This window comes from Otolemur garnettii, unplaced genomic scaffold (genome assembly GCF_000181295.1).
Source record: "Otolemur garnettii isolate 467f Iridium unplaced genomic scaffold, OtoGar3 scaffold00047, whole genome shotgun sequence".
In the NCBI taxonomy this organism is placed as follows: Eukaryota; Metazoa; Chordata; class Mammalia; order Primates; family Galagidae; genus Otolemur; species Otolemur garnettii.
Genome location: NW_003852442.1, coordinates 3382113 through 3400861, shown reverse-complemented (window position 1 = coordinate 3400861; position 18749 = coordinate 3382113). Strand labels below are relative to the sequence as shown.

Here is an 18749-nt window from a genome sequence, read left to right as displayed (position 1 = left end):
TTGAGCCGAGCAGTTTGGGGTTGCTCTGAGCTAAAACTCCATTGCATTCTAGCCTGAGGCAACAGAGTGAGACTATCTCAAATATATATATATATATATATAATATATATAATTTTTACAGATATATTTGTGATTATTTATTTTATCCTCTGAGTTACAAATCCAATACTGTCATTATTTCCTAGCTCAGATTGTTCTAGCCTTGGTCATTTGTATTGGCTATTCATAAACAGGGCTGTTCATATTGGCTCCTATGGCACACCCCTCCTTCTTTAAGCACTTCTTGTCTGGCAGCAAGAGGTGGTCCAGGGTCTTCTTGTATTTTCTCTGCCTCAGTTCTGGAATCAACCACTTCTTCATGGAGCCCTGAATCCTTTTAGTGATTATTAAATTGATTTTCAACAGAGATGCCAAGGCAATTTAGTTGGGAAAGAAAAGCCTTCAGCAAATAGTGCTGGAACAACTAGCTGTCTGTCTGGAGAAAGTGAACTGTGACTCACAGCATACACAAAAATTAATTTGAAATGTGTCCTGGACCTAAGTGTAAAAGCTAAAACCATAAAATTTCCAGAAGAGAACATAAGAGAAAAATCTTTATAACATTGGGGTAGCAAAGATTTCCTAGAAGGACACAGAAATCATGACTGTAAAAATAAAGGATATGTTGAAATTCATCAAAGTTAGGAACTTTTCTTCAAAAGATGTTATTAAGAAAATAAATAGGCGGCCTACATCCTGGAGAGAAAAAAATTCATAACACATGGATGTGTATCTAACAAAGGACTTGTATCCACACAATATGAAGAATTTTGCAATACAGTAATATGACAGTAGACTCAATTTTTTAAATGAGCACAACTTAGAACAGACATTTCACAAAAGAAAATATATAAAATGACCAATGAACACATGCAGAGATGTTCAACATGATTAGATTTCAGGGAAGTCCACACCATTAATATGGCTAAAATCAACAGGGTTGACAATCCTAAGAGCTGACGGTAACAGCAAATAATTGGAATCCTCATCGTACATTGCTAATTGGAATGCAAAATGGTGCACAACCCTTTGGAAAGCAATGGAGTGTTTTCTTATCAAGGAGGATATATCCTTACCATATGACCCAGCAATTCCATAACATAAGTCCACAGAAAAGACTTGCCCCGAGTTGGAGGTTGCTGTGAGCGTGATGCCATGGCACTCTACCCAGGGGGATAGCTTGAGGCTCCGTCTCAAAAAAAAAAAAAAAAAGACTTGCCCCAAAATGTCCACAACAGCTTCATTCACTGCGGCCCAGAACAGGAAGCTACGCACATGAATGCCAGCAGGTGAGTGCATAACAGGCATGTTCGTGCACGTAACGGATACTGCTGAGCAGGAAAAAGCAAGTGACTGATGCAAGCACTGTCGTGGGTGAATCACAGAGACCTTGTTCTGAGCAAAAGAGGCAGGTTGGAAAGTGCATCCTCCTTATGATTCAGCATCCCTTTCATTCTAGCATGGGCAAAATTAATATCCATAGTGACAAGGGAGCACATCGGTGGTTCCCTGGCAGTGAGTGTGGGGGTCGAGACTGGCGCGGTGCCCAGAACTGTGGGTGTCTTCCCATCCGTTGTCATCTCAGTCTTCCTAGATGCTGTCGTCCTCCTTTTGATTTTCTCAGTCATGTTTGTTGGCTTTGTTTCCAGGTGGATTTATCTTAATGACCAGACTTTATGCATCCCTGCCAGTTCCTCTTTTGTCTATGGAGCAGTACCAATAGGAGCCAGTATTTATGTTATTGGAGATCTCGATACAGGTAAGAGTTACAGTGATTTTTTTTTGAGCTGGTTTGCAGGTGATTTGAAGGCGCGTTGTTTCACCTTTGCTTATTTTTGTGGTTCAGGTACCAATTATGATTACGTGCGTGAGTTTAAAAGAAGCACGGGAACCTGGCACCACACTAAACCGCTCCTTCCATCTGACCTTCGCCGCACCGGGTGTGCAGCCTTACGTATTGCAAATTGCAAGCTTTTCCGCCTGCAGCTTCAGCAAGGCTTATTCCGTATTCGTGTTCATTCACCTTGAAGAGGAAGCGGGGCAGGGAGCGAGATCCTGACGCAGGAGCACCCTAACCTAGCTTTACGTAAGGAAGAACAGATGGCAGCTGAAACTCTCTCTGTGCTGGGCTGTGGGGTGGTAACTCTTTGGTGATTTTGTGATGCTTACAAGCTTGAGCTTCAGCTCCTCTTTGGGGGAACACATAACTATTGACAAACTCCCTGGGAGGAATCAGTTCCTCCAATTAGATGTGTCTGTCTGTACACAATGGAGGCTATCGACAGGAAAAGGGAGCGGGAATGGGTATCATGTAAAATATTGAAGTTAAACCACTAAGGTGCATTTTCCCTACAGGGAACTCGTATCTGACTCACTGCTGTGTTCAAATATGTGGCTTTGGTAAACAAACAGAAAAATCCATATATGCAAGTCAACATATCCAGACATGCCAAGATTGCTTTCCTACTGCACTCGGAAGGGTGTATCATGCCTAACCCTGTCTAACAGAGTAAGATTTGTGCCTAAAATGTTAGATCGGACTATATGCCAGTTAGTCTCCATTTATTACTAATACTCTGTCCTAAGAATGTTTTTAAAACTATTATATGATGAAATGAAGATAACATTTCTCTTTTCTAACATAAAGTTTCAGTCAATTGATGTGTCAGGTTGCAGCCCTCATGTGAAATTACAGGAAGTTGCCAACTTCTTTGTTAATTTAGATTGTGATGTGTCATGCCATCGTTGCCAGGGTGGCACTTGGGGAGTTGTGAAGAGTCTCATGCAGTGCCATTCTTCCTTTTCAGTTGATCAAAGCCGTTTGATAAGTAAGAGGATATTAGTGAGTAGGAGATTATATAAAAGGAAGTCCTGAGTCAGACAAATAATGTATGTCTGCTATCACTTAAAAAAAGAAACAAAAACTGTTCAGACAAAAATATATAGGGATCAAAAACTTCTTAATCTGTCTGAAAGCACACTAAGTCTTGTTTACTACTGTTTAGGATTTAAAAACTTGTCTTAGAATGAGAGTCAGTGTTAAGGATCTTGTGTTTGTAATAGAATTTTCCCAGTGCTATTCACTAGTAAGTTTTAGACAAATTATGTTACGAGTAAAGTTTGGCTGGTAGAATAAACTACCTCAATTTAATTTTATTCTGTTAATAGAAGAACAAATCCGTCTTTTCCTTTTTCCCTCCTTTCCTCTCACTCCCACCTCAACCCACTCTGCCCTACTTCTCAATGGGAGAAAAAAAGCCTTTTAGTAGTAGAAGTTATCTTGTAAAATATTTTGTTTTCCATTCAAATTATGCCACCATAGTATGAAATCGGGGACTTCAAAACGCTTAATTACTTCCTGATTTGAATTTTATGCAATAACAAATTTCTAAGTCATTTAATATAGAGTACTTCATTTTTAATTGTTTTCTATAGCTTTTTTTTCCTCTGTGAGTATGGCTACAAGAAGCAGCATTTTGTCTTTATGATTTATAAATGTGTCCTTACTTGAGAACAGGAACTCCTAGAAACTTTCTCTATGGAATGTCTGTGTGCTATTAACATGCCTTGGAAACATCGCTTATGTTTTCCCACCTGTGCACATGGGAAAGGGTGACGTCCTAGCTGCAGTTTTTCCTGTCCCTCTGGGAGTCAGTGCAGTGCTACGGACATTGGTAAAAGAGGCTGTGCCAGGGGCACAGGGTCGGGGGAGTTCTAAAGAATATTGTGTGTGCCACATTAACTCTTTATGCTGGCCAACAGATGTTTGGTAAGAGAAAGTTTAAAGTTTTTAATCACATATACTAGAGGCAATAGGCCGCATGTGCCTGCCATGTAATTCAGTCAAATTTGATATGTCCGTCAAAGCTAGGCTTGGAGTTCGTTGGGTACCAGTCAGCCATGGTGTGTACATTTTCCCAGTGATACTTTGGGGTATCTTTTAGTCAAAGCAAGCTATGTGACCTCTGCAAAGAGAGATTTTACTTTTTACTACTAGATATTATTTTTACAGGAAACAAATTACTAAAAATTTTGTCTGATGAAACGTCCTGTACAGCAGTGGTCCCCAGCTTTTTTCACACGTGGGACAGGTTTCATAGAAGACAGTTTTCATGGGGTGGGGAAGGGCTAGGATCTGACAGGAGGCAGAGCTCAGGCAGGGATGGGAGTGATGGGGGGCACTGGACGAGCGGCTGTAAATACAGATGGAGCGTCCCTGGCCTGCTCACCACTCGCTGTGTAGCCCAGTTCCTAAGAGGAGGTACCAGCCCTTGGCCTGGGGGTTAAGGACTGCAGCTGTACAGAATAGAGCCTCAGCATTCAGCAGCTACCACTGGGGACGGTAAAGTAGAAACTGTCCTCCTATCAAAGCCATGATAGTCAGCAATTCCCTTTTTTAAATTTATGACATTTGAATTTTTTTCCAGTTTATGCCAGACCTCTCCAAGGAGACAGTTCATTATTTGGGAATGAATGGGTTCCTATTAAAATATTATCAGTACCTGCATGACTCGGTAAATTCATTTTATAAAAAAATTTTTTTTAATTCATTTCATTGACACTGTAGCTAAAAAAATTAGATAATCTTTTATAAAATAAATTTGCCACATAATATGGGATGCAATAATCAACAAAAGCTGCTAAGTGCCAAACTTATTTTACTATATATAAATATGAAATATTGTGTTGAAGCATAGGCATGTACTTTCTTATGTTCCAAAATTATGACTTTTTTGTAAATTGCAGTTATTTCAGTATTGTGAAATAAATTTTAACTTATTTCATGCAGGTTTGTGTTTTACCATTCATTCCGCTTATGCTTTGAAACATCATTTCTTGATAATTTTTTGATACTTCTTTGTAAGGCACTTATACCAGGTGGATGTTGAGTTGATGGCTTAGGATAGGTCTTAAAATTTTTAAATACAAATGTATCTGTGGGGGAAGTGCAATTTATTTTCAGAAGAAAAATTGTCTCAGGTTAGATAGAGTAAGTGAGTATTTAAAGGATCCCTCTTAGGCTACAGTCTAAAACAGGTTTGTTTGTTTGTTTCTTTGTTTAATACATCCAAATATAGATTTTTCAAAGATCTAAGTATTGAAATTAAAATGAAGTAGAGTTTTTGTTTTTGATTGTGCTTGTATCTGTGAGGAGAAGCATGAGAGAGGAGTGTGTGTGCGTGCATGCGTGTGTAAGTGTGTGCACGTGTGTGGTGTGACTGATGCCTGTGCTCACGTGTGTTTACGTTCCGGGTTGTAGTTTCACACTACTTGTATTACTATCTCCTGGTGCTTCAGATAAATTCTTGAGCCTGTTGACCTTCTGTTTATACTACTGTGTTAAACTCATATTGAGTGTAAATATTGAAATATTTGTAATTTATAATAAGTTTTACTTGGTGTTTGCATTTCTCCTCGTTAGCAGTGTTAAAAACAGTGTTTACCAACTCACAGCTGGTATACTGTAAAGATTTGGCCTCAGAAATTCCTGAATTCATTGAGTATTTCATTGCTGTGAGGAGTCGATAGCCAACAGTAGGCTTTTTTCAAACTGTGTAACAAGTGAAAAAGCATGTTTGGGGGAATGTCAGGTGGTGGATTGTTTGCAAGGAAGTGTTCTCTTATATTGCACTACCACTTTAATGATGATACTTCCTTCATTGATGGGTTGGAAGTATCACTTTTATAATTTTTTATAAGTAAGGGTTTCCCTAGGCTGTGCACAGGAAACTCATTCTTTGTGCTGACATGGTACAAACAGAACTGTCCCTGCCTCCCACCTGAGCTCCCCTTGGGAGGGGAGGGAGGTTTCCAGAGAAGTAGCTTAGTGTCCTTGGTGCATTAGGGCGCCCTTGGTACATTGAGTGTACCAAACCTGGGGCTCTAAAATGTCCGCCTGGAAACACAGCAGCGTTACCTTCCACGGTGTTGGTTTTCTGTAAAGAGGCCCTCTGTGGTCAGATGAAGACACTGGATTATTTGGGGGAAGACTGAGGTGGCCCTTTCATTGTATCGACTTAAAGATGCTGGGCCACCCCCACCCTGAAAAACACTCAGTGGAAGGAGCACTGTGGGGGCCTGAGAAGCCAGTGGGACAAGATGAGGCCAGTGTAGCCAAGCTGCCCCCGATCGCCAAAGCAGGTATCCAGACCACCTCCTGGGAATTGTGCCTGTGGTTCCTGGAGCCTGACAATGAGGCAGATGTCACTGAGGGAATAGGCAGGGCCCTGTCTTTGTCACCTGCCAGTCTCACTGCTCGCACATAGAGAGCAGTCAGGAGATGTTTGACAACGTTTGATCCTTGTGATCAAATGAATGTTCTTCCCTGGATTAAAAAGTGATCTCCCAGAGTGACCATTTTGCTGGATTTTAAATGAGTGGCTCTGTGCACAGGTGTGCTGGGCCTCCCGTGAGGTGTGGGACACTCGCACAGAATAAAAATGCCAAGTGCCTGATCTCTAAGACGCACAAGCCCGTGGTCTCCATGTGTGCGGTCTGATCTTCAAGACCCTGTACTTAGTAATGTTCGTGTTTGTCATGTTTAACGTTGAGGTTTATTTATTGCTTTTTATATGAGGCTCAAAAATCTTTTCTAGGACATAATGCTTTGATCCTCACCTTTATGGGACAGGTGAGGCGCTCTCCCCGTCGAAGAGAGCAGGCTTCTCACTTGAGACGTGAGTCAGCCGAAAGCAGAAGCCAGAACTTTGGATTTTCAATTCACCAGTCAGCCTACTAGACCATAACTTGAAGTAAGTGTTTTGTTTGAAAAGGAAGCTGTTTTTACTGTCAAAGAGCTGAAGCTTCATTTATACTTTCCATGTAATCAGTAAGGGAGAAGAATCTGTGTCTTAGATATGAAGAAAGTATTTTGCTAGCTTTTTAAAAATGCCTGAAGAACTTTTACAGCTGATTTAGAGATTAAATTCATGGTGTAAGGATGAGAAATGCCCACTTGCCCATATTTGAGAAAAACGTGAACTTGGGTTGAGTATGTCTCACCTACTGACAGTTCAGTCTCAGTATTGTTGAATGTAGACGCGTCTGTATTCTTCAAAGTCAGCTGGTAAAATTTGCTAAGGTTTTGTATTTTTCAGAAGTACTTTCAATATTTCAATTTTAAACTTATCTCAACAGTGTATTGTAATAGTTTCATTTATGTGACGTATGATGGATACTTCCAGATTTTTCAGTCTAATGCATACAGTTAAGGAAAGTTTGTTCCTTTTCAGTTCTATCAGTGATTGGAGTTTTAAACTCCTTCCCTTTCTTAGGAAATCAGATATCTAACAGTCAGAAATGTCTGTTGCCCTCTCTTTTTCACTTGCCATTTGACTGCAAGCTGGCCCAGTCATCAATTTTGATGTTGATGTCCTCCTGGCTCAACAGAGCAAACTGTGAAGTGTAGATTCTTCCGCTGTAAGTTGAATTAGAGAAGCTATGAGTAGAAGACATTGAGAGCCGGCAGAGGCTGGGGACATACTGCCCAAGATGAAGTGGAGATTAGCCAGTTAACAGGAGCCATGGAAATAAATGGCCCTTTCACATACTTCCATTCCCAAGTAAATGTGGGTTCATCTTAACTTCTGATGGGTGAATTACATTTATTAGTACCTTGTTTTTAGCATTTCAGTACAAATAGTAGGCTTAGGTGCCTTATTTTTATTGCTTTTACTTATCAGTTGCAAATAAGGTATACCTTCCAAGCTTGGGTTAAATTTCTTCCAGTTTTACCCGAGAACTTGGATTAAATACAAGTATAGTAACTTGTGTTATCATGTTTCCTGTTTAATTGGATGAGAAGTACATGCATTTATTCCCTTGTTCTTTGTGTTTATAGGAAAAACTGTTCTCAGCTACCTCATTCTGTAGTGTTGTGCTTGATCCCCTGCCAGCTAGAAGAATTCAACACATTCTATTCTTTAACAAAAAGCCTGGAAGCAGGCGGTAAGCGGCAAGTGGCCTTGAGGAATACAATTCTCTAAGGCCTATTTTCCATTTTACTACTTCTTTAAAAATAGGCACTTTTAATCAGGAGGAACAATAATTCTCCTAGAGCTGCTGCAAAGTGATTACTTGAAACTCAACTTGAACTTTAAAGCATCTTTAAAAGGCTATGTTTTCTTAAGGCAGAAAAGTAGTATAATTAAACACCACTGCTGTGTAAAATAGAGGGCTTAGTTTCCATCCTTGTTAGAACAGACAGGAAAACGTGTCTATCTGTAATATGACTCCATGTTTGGAATTTAGATGCTTCAGGCTACTATTTTTTCATTTTCTATAAGGTGCTGTTGTTTCCCCAGAATCTTTTGTTTGGGTGAAAATCTCTTGTTGTTCCCAGTTTCCTCTTCTGTTTAGTTCTGGTGACCTGGGTCCTTAGAAGTGAGCACTGGAAGTGCTTCCCAGGTGTGGAGCTGAGGTCCAGGGAACCGCGCAGAGCTGCACACATGGCGAGTGTCCCAGCCACCCTGTCCTTCTCCATGACTGAGGTTTAATTTTATGCTCGTGCTTTTCGGAGTAGAGGACTTGGTCCTGACAGTAGAATGGCAAAGCCTCTCCTCCAGGGACAACACTGTTAGCACCTTGTAGAGGTCGTAGCAGGACACTAGGCAGTTCCTGGAAGTGGTTTCCATGAGAACTGAGGGTTACCCCTTTAACTTAAACCCCAAGTATTCTTATTTCTATTAATTTTGAGGCGATCATCTGGAAATATTTTATATACTTTTCCTGAGTGAACCCAGTGGTTGAGAACACAGAATTTGGTGTCAGGCGAATCTTGGTTGAAGATTCTGCCACTTCCTGCTCTGTGAGTTTGCAGAGCTCTAACCCAGAGGCTCAGGCTCTTCCTCAAAGAAGAGACAGTACCTTGCACACAGTGGGGGTGGGGCTGGGGCTGTCTGCCGAGTGTCCCTGGCCTTCAGCCCTCGTGGTCCTCACGTCTGCAGCCACACAGTATGCAGGGACTGTGTTGATGAAATTATTTGTTTTCTGGATTCTAATTCTAGGTAGCTGAAATATCCCAAAGCATGTGTTTGGAATATGTGTAGTTGTTATAAGTAACTCTATTCAGAGCTTGGCAGTGAATTCTCTAATACTGTAAACACTTTACCAAAGTTAGATTTTTCTTTTGTTTTGCTAAAATAACAAAGGTAGCGGTAGTCTATATTAGTTAAATAAACTATGAACTAGATATTTTCCAGGTCTCTATTTGAGATCAGGAGACCTACACTATGCTTTCTTAACTTGGATGTTATTGAAACTTAAAAACAAACAAACAAATTTGTGTTAGAAGTACTTGTGCATGTGTCCACGCATGTGCGTGTGTGTGTATGTGTGTGTAAAGAACTTTTTTACCTTCAAATGAAGAAGCTTAAAAAGTGAACTACTCAATCCTTCTATAACATGACTTCTTTCCATTTGGAGGTAGCAGTATACCATGTGTCCAGTTTGTCTGGATTGCATTAAGTCATTTGGTAAAGTCATTCTTGATGTCTTTGTGAGTAAGAAGAGGAAGCCGTGCTGGGGTGTAACAGAGGACTTAGAAACAGGGTGCGCGGTCAGGCCCAGGGCTGCTGGCCAGAATGGAGCTGCGTCTCTTGGGAGGGAGGTTCTCCAACAGCCTCTTGTTGAACCCTTTCCAATAACTTGTATAAAAACACAGCAGGCAGAGAAACGTGCCCACCAGGGTCGTGTCAGGCGACAGGGTCTGTAATGCTCTTTGCAGTCTAATGGCAGAATGGAAAGTCTTCTGTTTAGGTTCAAAAAAGACACAAAAGGAAAAGGCAAAGTGAGGGGCCTATTAGAAACCCTAGTTTAAGCTAGCTGTGGATCGGGGCCCTGGGGTCCAGAGAAAGGCTCTGTTCTCCCCTGGCCTGTGTGCTGCCGGGGACCGGCTGCTGCACCCCTGCCTTGAGCTGTCAGTCCCAGGTACCCCCTTGAGCTGCCAGTCTCCAGTCGGAGAGGCCTGAATGAGCCAGGAGGCTGTCAAAGGCTGACAGTGGGGCGTGGGTGGGGGGATGGACAGACAGACAATCCGAAACCCAGTGGATGTGTGTGTTACCCAGAGCCTGGCTCAGGCCAGTGAGCAGAAATTATAGCAACAGGATTTTTATAAGTCACTTCTACAACTTTGAAAGAGACCTGCCTTGTGACGAAGTGGGTACGTTTTGCAGTACTGAGTATCCGGCTCTGAGCTTCTCACAGGTGTGGCTCTTTTCAAATCAGAGGTTCTGTGAAAAACATTTAGTACAAAAGGAATAACAATGATGTTTGTGCTTGAGTTTTTAGCTCATTTTTGAGATGAAGAGTCTGTTCCTTCTCTAGCCTGTTCTTCCCTCTGTCCTCTCTGCCCGTCACCAGGTGAGTCTCTCAACTGTGGCCAGTGCTACAGCCTCCTCCACCACCTGCACTTGGGTGTTTTGATTCTAATAGGACTTTCAGAAATATTCCTGTTTCCAAAGATTGTCCTAAAACCACGCGGTCAACTAGAACAGGGCTTCCTGCTGTTGATGACTGTTTTAAATTCCTCAGTGTCTGTGCAGACGTAAGAAAGCTGATGAGCACAAATCGAAAGCTGATGAGCACAAATCGAGTTCTTCCCAGCAGGGCCTCACTGGGCCTGTCCTAGGCTGCCGTCAGAGGGTCCCGGGTAGGGGATCTGGGGGCCGGCCTCCTCTAGCCCTGCCCACACCGAGGGATTGGCAGCCTTGCCGATGGTCCCTGCCATCTTCCTCTGAGTTGAGTTTCCAAGGATCTGATTCTTCTCAGGGTTTTGTCATGTCCTCTTCCCAGGTGAAAGTCCTTCGCATTTTATTGTCTGCTCTGGAGCCAGCCTCCTGCTCTGTATGCCTCTTTGTGACCACCCCCAGCCTCACCTTCTAAATGCCTGCACAGAAGTAGGGGAAATGGGTGATCACCATGGTAACAGATCAAATTCAGGGCCACTCAGCCTCAGGATAGCCCTGTGGCTTCTCCCTGTTTCTCAAGTCAGCTTTGCCTACTATGACCTTTGAACTAGTGTTGACTTTTGTCTGGTGCCGCTAGATGGGATCTCTGAGAAGCAGGTCGTTGGCAAGGTAGGCATGTCTTTCTTTGCCAGTTCAGAGTTCAGAGATTTCCGTCAGGAGGAAGTGTGTTCTGGCCATGTTTTAAGAGTTCTCTTATTTATACACTTTCCTTCCAATCGGCTTCCCACCTGCCCTCCTCATCTAGCCCTTACTTTTCCCCGCCGACTTTTTTAACTGCTTGAATTACGTATCCCCCCAAAATAATATAAAGGTGGGAGGATAGCCCTTCTAGTTCCCCAGACCACAGAGTAGCTGTCATTCTTCCGGGAGCCCCAGCCAGGCCTTACTAGAGAGCCAGACCTGTCACCTAGGCCCAGCAGCTCCCGGGTCTGCGCTTGGGAGGCCCCTTAGGCAACTGTCACCAGAACAGGTACCTTGCAGGCCTGCCCTGGGGCCACATGCACTACCTCACACCCAGCTCCGAACTGTGCGCACAGTCACCTGGCCGGATGGGCTGGGGCCCCACAGCCATCTGCAGAGTCACCACAGGTGGTCTCTGCCTGAGTTCCCTTCTGGACCTTTCTCCCTAGCACTTGCTAGAGCAGACTGAGGCCCGTTACCTCTCCTATTTAGTGCTGACACAGCGCTCCAGATGGTGATAGGGAATCAGAACTGCTTGTTTACACTAAGAGACCACCTTCTCATTTTATTCTTCAAAAGGAATTTTTGCTTCAAACAAAACTTGAGAAAATAAATTTTTAGTAGCAATCTAGCGTATACTCATTTGACTCTTACGTTTATAAAAACAAAAAATCCTGTCAGATCCTGGCACACAGGGCAAAGGGTGCCATCAGCTTAAAGACAATGAAGACATATACCTTTAATTTGGGTAGGTTAAATAATGAAGACATGTACCTTTAATTTAGAGGGCGGTGCCTGTAGTTCCCTCAGCAAGGGTGCCAGCCACATAAACCTAGGGTGGTGGGTTCAAACCCAGCCCGGGTCTGCTAAGCAAAATGACAACTGCAACCAAAAAATATAGTGGGGCATTGTGGCGGGCGCCTGTAGTCCCAGCTACTTTGGGAGGCTGAGGCAAGAGAACCACTTAAGCCCAAGAGTTGGAGGTTGCTGTGAGCTGTGATGCCACAGCATTCTACCCAGGGCAATGGCTTGAGACTCTGTCTCAAAAAAAAAAAAAAAGTAGGTAGGTTGCAGCTTCTTTCCCCTATAGGGTACCTTCTACATGAAGACAGATAATCTGAATTCCTCAGAGGAATACTGTTTTGCTGGGAGATGTATCAAGTGGCCTTTAGTTGAAAAAAGCACCGGCTCTTTAGCAAAACCTACTTAACTAAATAATTACTGGCTTTTTCTGCCCATGGGGTTCTTTTCACATTGAACTCATTCATAGCACAGCTTTTGTTTGGTGCCTCACTCCTACTCCCATTCTGGTCACCAGTGACACAGTGATACTCTTTTTGTTTAGTGTCATACCATTTCCGAATTGTGACAACCATTAAAAAAAAAATGTGGCTTCAGAAGAAGTGTTGAACCACCATTGCTGCCAGTTCTGTGCAGGCATCAGCAATTGAGCAATCGGTACATTTAACAAAAGCGTCACCATTTAACACAAGCACCCCACCGCTTACCCACCCTCCCGCATTCCCATCCTGCTCCGTGGCAGACACTGCATTCTGTCACTGTGTGCTGCTGGTGACAAAGATGTTTATACCTACCTGTGAATGAGGTCCACCCATAACATGTCACAAACGTGTAAATTCATCCATGTCTTATCACTGGCATAGGTCTTCCACTCTGAGAGAAAATTCAAGAATGGTAAATTGTACTCACCCACACTCAGGGCCTCTCTGTTCACAGTGGGCCCTGGCTCAGCAGAACGGCCAGTGTTGGTCTTGGGCTGGCACCAGATACCTAAATACGTGGCTGTCACCCTTGTGTAGAACCAGTTTTTCGCACATTCTTGATTTGTCATCTCAATGCTTTTAACACTATGAGGGAAAGTCCACAAATACCATACCAGAATTCATCACGCTGAACACAGAGCTCTGTTTAATTAACATATCTGTATTTTCTGACATGGTACATGCAGACGGGTTTTTAATTTACATCCTGCACCGTTTATTAGATGATAAAATTGCAACTTGAGAGTCACCTTACATACGTACTGAGATAAGGCTGTATTGTGTGTGATAAAGTTATCTTTAAACAAAGTCCTACTCCTGCAAAGCAGGGATTTGCAATGAAAATACATAAAGCTAAATGAAAGACGTTATATAGGAAATTCAAAATATCTGAAGTCCTGGAAGGCTGCAACTTGTAAAATTGTACTCTTCAAATTCAGTAGGATAGTAGAAAAATTGTGCCGACGTGATGTCACTGCAGTGTCTCCATCCCATGGCCTAAATGTATTTGTCCTGTGGAGTACTTTTCTATTCCTTTGCTGGTATGAACTTTTACAAAGTCAGAAGTAATTTTTAATTAGTGATCTTTCTTACAGAGTTGCTTTATGGTTTACAAGTAATACTGATGCAAAAAGGCTATGTTAACTTTCTTAAATTCAGTAGCACGCACTTGGTTTACATGCTTCCTTGTATTGTGGGGTCACTAACCATAGGGCCGATCCCTTCTCACGAGCACCAGGCCTGTGCTTTGGGGACACGTTGCCGTCATGCTGTTCTCTTGTACCGAGGACCAGTGAAAGTGTTTTATCTTTTTTATGTAGTTTGTATCGACTGGATTTTATAACTGTAAGAAAACCGAAACAGAGTGTTGTATTTTGATCTGAAATTTGTGTATGGTAAAGTAATTTTGTTTTATGTATTGGAAGTTCATTTAAACTTGATGTTTTCTAGAAGGGTATCAAACAAAATGAATCAATTGTCTCTAAGCTGTTTAATTAACCTAATAAAATAATTTGATCGGGAAGGCATTCTGATGGTTTCTCATTTTGAGAGCAATTCCTCCTAAATCAGTTATTGATACAGCTTGGTTTGATTTATGGGTGTAATATTGTCTTTTTTATAACTTAAATGGCCTGTCAGCTGCTGGACCCTCAGCGGTGACATAAGACATGTCCTTGACAGCCACACTCCTCGCACGTCACTGCATGGTCTCTCCTATCCCTGTCAGCATCAGTCTCCATTGCTTTTTTCCCAAAAAACAGTTTTGAACTTGCTTTCTCAGAAGAGAGTGAGAAAACAGACATAAGAGGAGTTGAGAACTTTGATGCCGAGGGCTGAGTTATGTGCTGCAGGATTCCATCTGTAGAAAATAGAACTCTCCGTCATTTTCCCTGGCTGCCGTCTTCAGAGACAGTAAACATACAAAGACTGGTGGGTGCTACTTTAAAAAAAATTATTTTTTAAATACGTAAGGCAGAGCTCTACTGAAGCAGGAGGCAAAGATCCTGGAGAACCTTCTATAATGTTAAGAGCAAGTGTGTGTATGTGAAGTCTGCAGACTCACTCCTGAAATTATGTGGAAAAGGAGAAATGTAACATTCATCTTTGATCCCACAGGGCAGCATAACGTGTGGCAATTGGGTTTTACTTTCTTCCTCCTCCCATAGCCAGGCCCTGAAGTCTGTAAGCTCTCTTATCTTTGTAGGTGGGAGGGTTGCAATGGAACACGTGGTTTAAACACAACCTTAGCCAGAAACCGGTGCCCAAGATAGATGGACACATCTTGTCCTGTCCAGGGGGCACCATCCCTAACCTGGCTGACCACTCTGAGAGCGACTCCTAACCCCTTATTGAACAGCTCTGGGAATGGGACTGTCTTCAGTACCACACGTGTGTTAACTCACTTTCTCATCGCGACAACTCCGGGAAGAAGGCGCTGTTATTCTCTCCATTTTATGGCGGAGAAAACTGAGTCGCTGCTAAGTCACTTTGCCAAACTCATGAACCCAGCACTGATGGCAGAGTTGGGATTCAGGCCAGTGTTGACATCCACACCCATAACAGTGCCATAGCACAGCCTCTCTCCCGATGGGGGACAGAGCTTTTGGGAAGCTGTTCAGGTGTTTACTTGATGGCTCATCAGATGATATATGCCAGAGTGTCAGCCAGGGAGAGCTGCTGTCTAGGGGCTGACTTAGGATACCACCTTTCAATCGGAATAGAAGCTACTGAAAACCAAGATGTATTTGTTTGTTTTAACTAAGACCAAGTCTGAGTGAGCTTTTTAAAGAAAACTATAGTTCTCTGGAGAACTAGGGAGTTCATTCATATGACCTCTGCCCTCTGAGATTGGGGTGTGAGTGGATTGTGCTCCTCACTTTCACCACCATTCCAAGGCCATGGACAAGACTGGATTCTTCTAAGGGCTGGGTCAGCTGCTTCTGTTGCCCTATCCCACCCTACCTCCATCCCGTCGATTTATACCCAAGAATCCTCTGCCAACAACATGGGATTTCAAGAGTCCTTTTCTTCAACTGAACCAGTAGAGTTGGGTTGAGTGGTGCCTTAGCTCTGCTTATAAACATGAAGGATAACCATATCACTCTCTAAGACGCTATCATTCTTTTTAAAATGTGGGGTTTTTTTGTTTTTGAGACAGCCTCACTGATGCCCAGGCTAGAGTACAGTGGCATCATAGCTCACAGCAATCTCAAACTCCTGGGCTCAAGCCTCCTGCCTCAGCCTCCCGAGTAGCTGGGACTACAGGTGCCTGCCCCCATGCCTGGCTAATTTTTCTATTTTTAGTAGAGATAGAGGTCTTGTTCTTGCTCAACCTGGTCTTGAGCTCCTGAGCTCAAGCAATCCACCTGCCTTGGCCTCCCTGACTGTTAGGATTACAGATAGAAGCCACTGTACCTGGCCCCCAGAAAAGGGGTTTTAATCAAACTGAAAATAATTATGGGGGAGAGCAGAGAGAACCTGGAGCCCTCACGCACTACTGTGGAAATGTAAAGTGGTACTGCCCCTGTGAAGAAGGCACCACAGGACCCAGAGTTCCAGGTGTACATACATACCCAAGAGAAGTGAAAACACACTCAAACACTGGTACATGAGTGTTCACAACAGCAAAGCGAAAACAGACACTCAAACTTTGGTACATGAGTTCACAATAGCATTAACCACATCAGCCAAAAGATGGAAACACTCCAGATGTCCATCAGCAGACGAAAGGATAAACGGAATGTGTCTGGCCCTACCTACCATGGCATATTACTTAGCTGTGTTAAGGAGTCAAGTACTGACCCTTGTTGCACCATGGATAAGCCTCTAACAGTGTACAGAGAAAAAAGACAGTCACAGAAGGCCACATACTGTACAATTCCATTTATATAAATGCCCAGAGAACCGGCAAACTCCAGGAACAAAAAGTAGATGACTGGTGACCAAGAGCTGGGGGGAGGAGGAAGAGGAGTGACTGCTAATGGGTACAGGGTTTCCAAGTGGTGAAAAAAACTTGGAACTGGCTAGAGGTGGTAGTTACACAACATCGTGAACTAAATACTGCTGAACCTCTGGCATGGTTTACACGGGTTGAATTCTACCTCAATTTTTAAAAGTGAGGCATAGAAGATAGGGAGTAAAATTGAGGAAATGGGGCATCTACTTTTATACCCAAAGCAGTGTTACCTGTAGGCGGCCAGCAGAAGGGAGAGGCTGCAGGGGGTGAGTTAGAGACGCCCTCAGGGGGCGCTCTGGAGTCAGCCCACCGGTGTGTGCCTCAGCCAGTATTCGCCGAGATCCCCTGTGTCCACCCTAAACCTAACCCTGGCATTAGGGACTTGGAAGGAGCCTTGGAAGATGTCACTCCAGCCTCTAAAACTCTGTCTCTGTTGTTTTTTTTTTTTTCCTAGAGAAAAAACTCCTGGCTTAAGCAATCCTCCCACCTTGGCCTCCCAAAGTGCCAAGGTTACTGGCACGAGTCAACACTAGGCCAAATTAGATTCAATAGGAAGCTGCCTTCCAGTTAAAAGCCCAGGTCCTGGAGCCAACTTTGAGTTCAGATTCAGTGTCCACCACTAAGTCGTCCATTAGCTAAGAGACAGTAGCAGGGGCCCATGGCCACAGGGTGGTGCTGAGAACTGAACAAGTCACTGCATGGCAGTGCTGAGAGCCACGGTTGGTCACATTGAGCGCCCGTGCTGGGCATCGTACTTTTGCCTCCGAGCTCCATCAGTGCTGGGAGTTGTAAACTTCTCGCTTCTGCACACTGTCACAGCTGCCAGCTGTGTTGCCCAGCATAGACAGCTGGGTGGGGAGGGACCCCTGGCTCACCCTTAGCTGCCTGGGCTGGAGGAGGGGTGGGTGCCGGAGAATTCTCAGCCTGGGACTCTTACTATAAGGGCGGCAGTATTTTTGTCCAGCAGGATGTACTTACCAGCCATGGCCAGGAGAGGGAAAACAGTTTTCAGCATGGCCAGGGAGCAGCTGCCATCACTGCCCATGTGTGTCCAGCACTGGATGGAGGAGGGAGGGGGCCCCGACCCCCATCCTCTAAGCTGCCCAGGGCCAGCATCCATCGAACACCTACTCTCCCCAGGCCCTGTGGAAGGGCTTCTGCACTTAAGTGGTTACACCCACAATATTCTCACATGGTCTTCATCACCCTCACTCAACAGATTCTGAGAAAGTCACAAGCTATTAAGTAACTTGTTCCAAATCAAGAGCTGGGATTTGGAGCCAGGTCTGTCTGATACCCATGTTCACTACAACCATCCTTACCCTTCATGCCATCTCTGTGTCACTAGATACCATACAGTGAGACCAGTGCCAACAAAGCTCTGTCCATTCCAACAGACTCCAGAGATGCAGGCAGAAGAGCCTGGAGTTCTTACCTCTGCCTGAAGACAACCTTGAGACAGCCCAACCCTGTGGCAGAGGGAATGATGCCCCTGCCCCCTAAATACAGCCACATCCTGATGGCAGAACCAGTGAATGTGTCCCCTGGTGTGGCAAAAGAGGCTTTGCAGATGTAATTAAGGATTTCAAAATGGAGGGGAGGATTCTCTTTTGTCAGGGGGGCCTCGTGTGACCATGAGGGCCTTAAGGGAAGTCAGGAGCATCAGAGAGACAGGAGGTGTGGCAGGAATATGAGAGGCTGGCACATTCAGGGCTGAAGGGCAAAGAACACAGGCAACTTCTAGAAGCTGGGAAAGGCAGGGAAGCAAACCCACCCTGAGAGCCTCCGGAAGGAACACAGCCCGGCCCACACCTTGGTTGTCATCCAGTGAGACCAGAGTTGAATTCTGACCTCCAGAGCCGTAGATGATGCATTCGTGGTGTTTTAAGCCGTTAACGTTTGTGGTCATTTGTCACTGCCATGGGGACTGTCCACAGCCCTACCCTCTGGAAATGAATGTGATGAACCTGGAGGGGACCCAGGAATAGGACATAAGTGGGCCGAGAACCTCCCTTCTCCAGACATCTTGGAAATGGTATGTCTGCTTCAGACATGCCAGGGCTCTTGGGCAGAGCCTGCTGGTCCTAGTCTCTCCAGATCTGGGCTGTTCAAACTTTCTGCTTTCCAGAGGCTACCACAGAAGACCTGGGCCCATCTGAGTTGCCGGTGGCCTCTCCTTGCCCAGGCAGCAAGGGTGAGAGCCGTCCTCACCAGTAATCTCCACGGATCCCTCTCAACTGCTGTAAAAACCCACCCCCAAGCCCTGGTCCCTACATTTTGCAGTCCAATTCCTCGTCACTAGCATCTTTGATAAGGCTCCCCTGT

At 44.0% G+C, this 18749-nt stretch overlaps 1 protein-coding gene across 1 annotated transcript in view; it reads left to right on the top strand.

The window, feature by feature from the left end:
* Positions 1-2401, top strand: part of GAN (gigaxonin) — a 44869-nt gene extending 42468 nt beyond the window's left edge. Inside the window, exons 10-11 of the mRNA XM_003791304.2 lie at positions 1689-1798; positions 1886-2401. Coding sequence (XP_003791352.1) covers positions 1689-1798; positions 1886-2067 — 292 coding nt within the window. The 3' untranslated portion in view covers positions 2068-2401. The remainder of the gene's footprint in view (positions 1-1688; positions 1799-1885) is intronic.
* The last annotated feature ends 16348 nt before the right edge of the window (positions 2402-18749 follow it).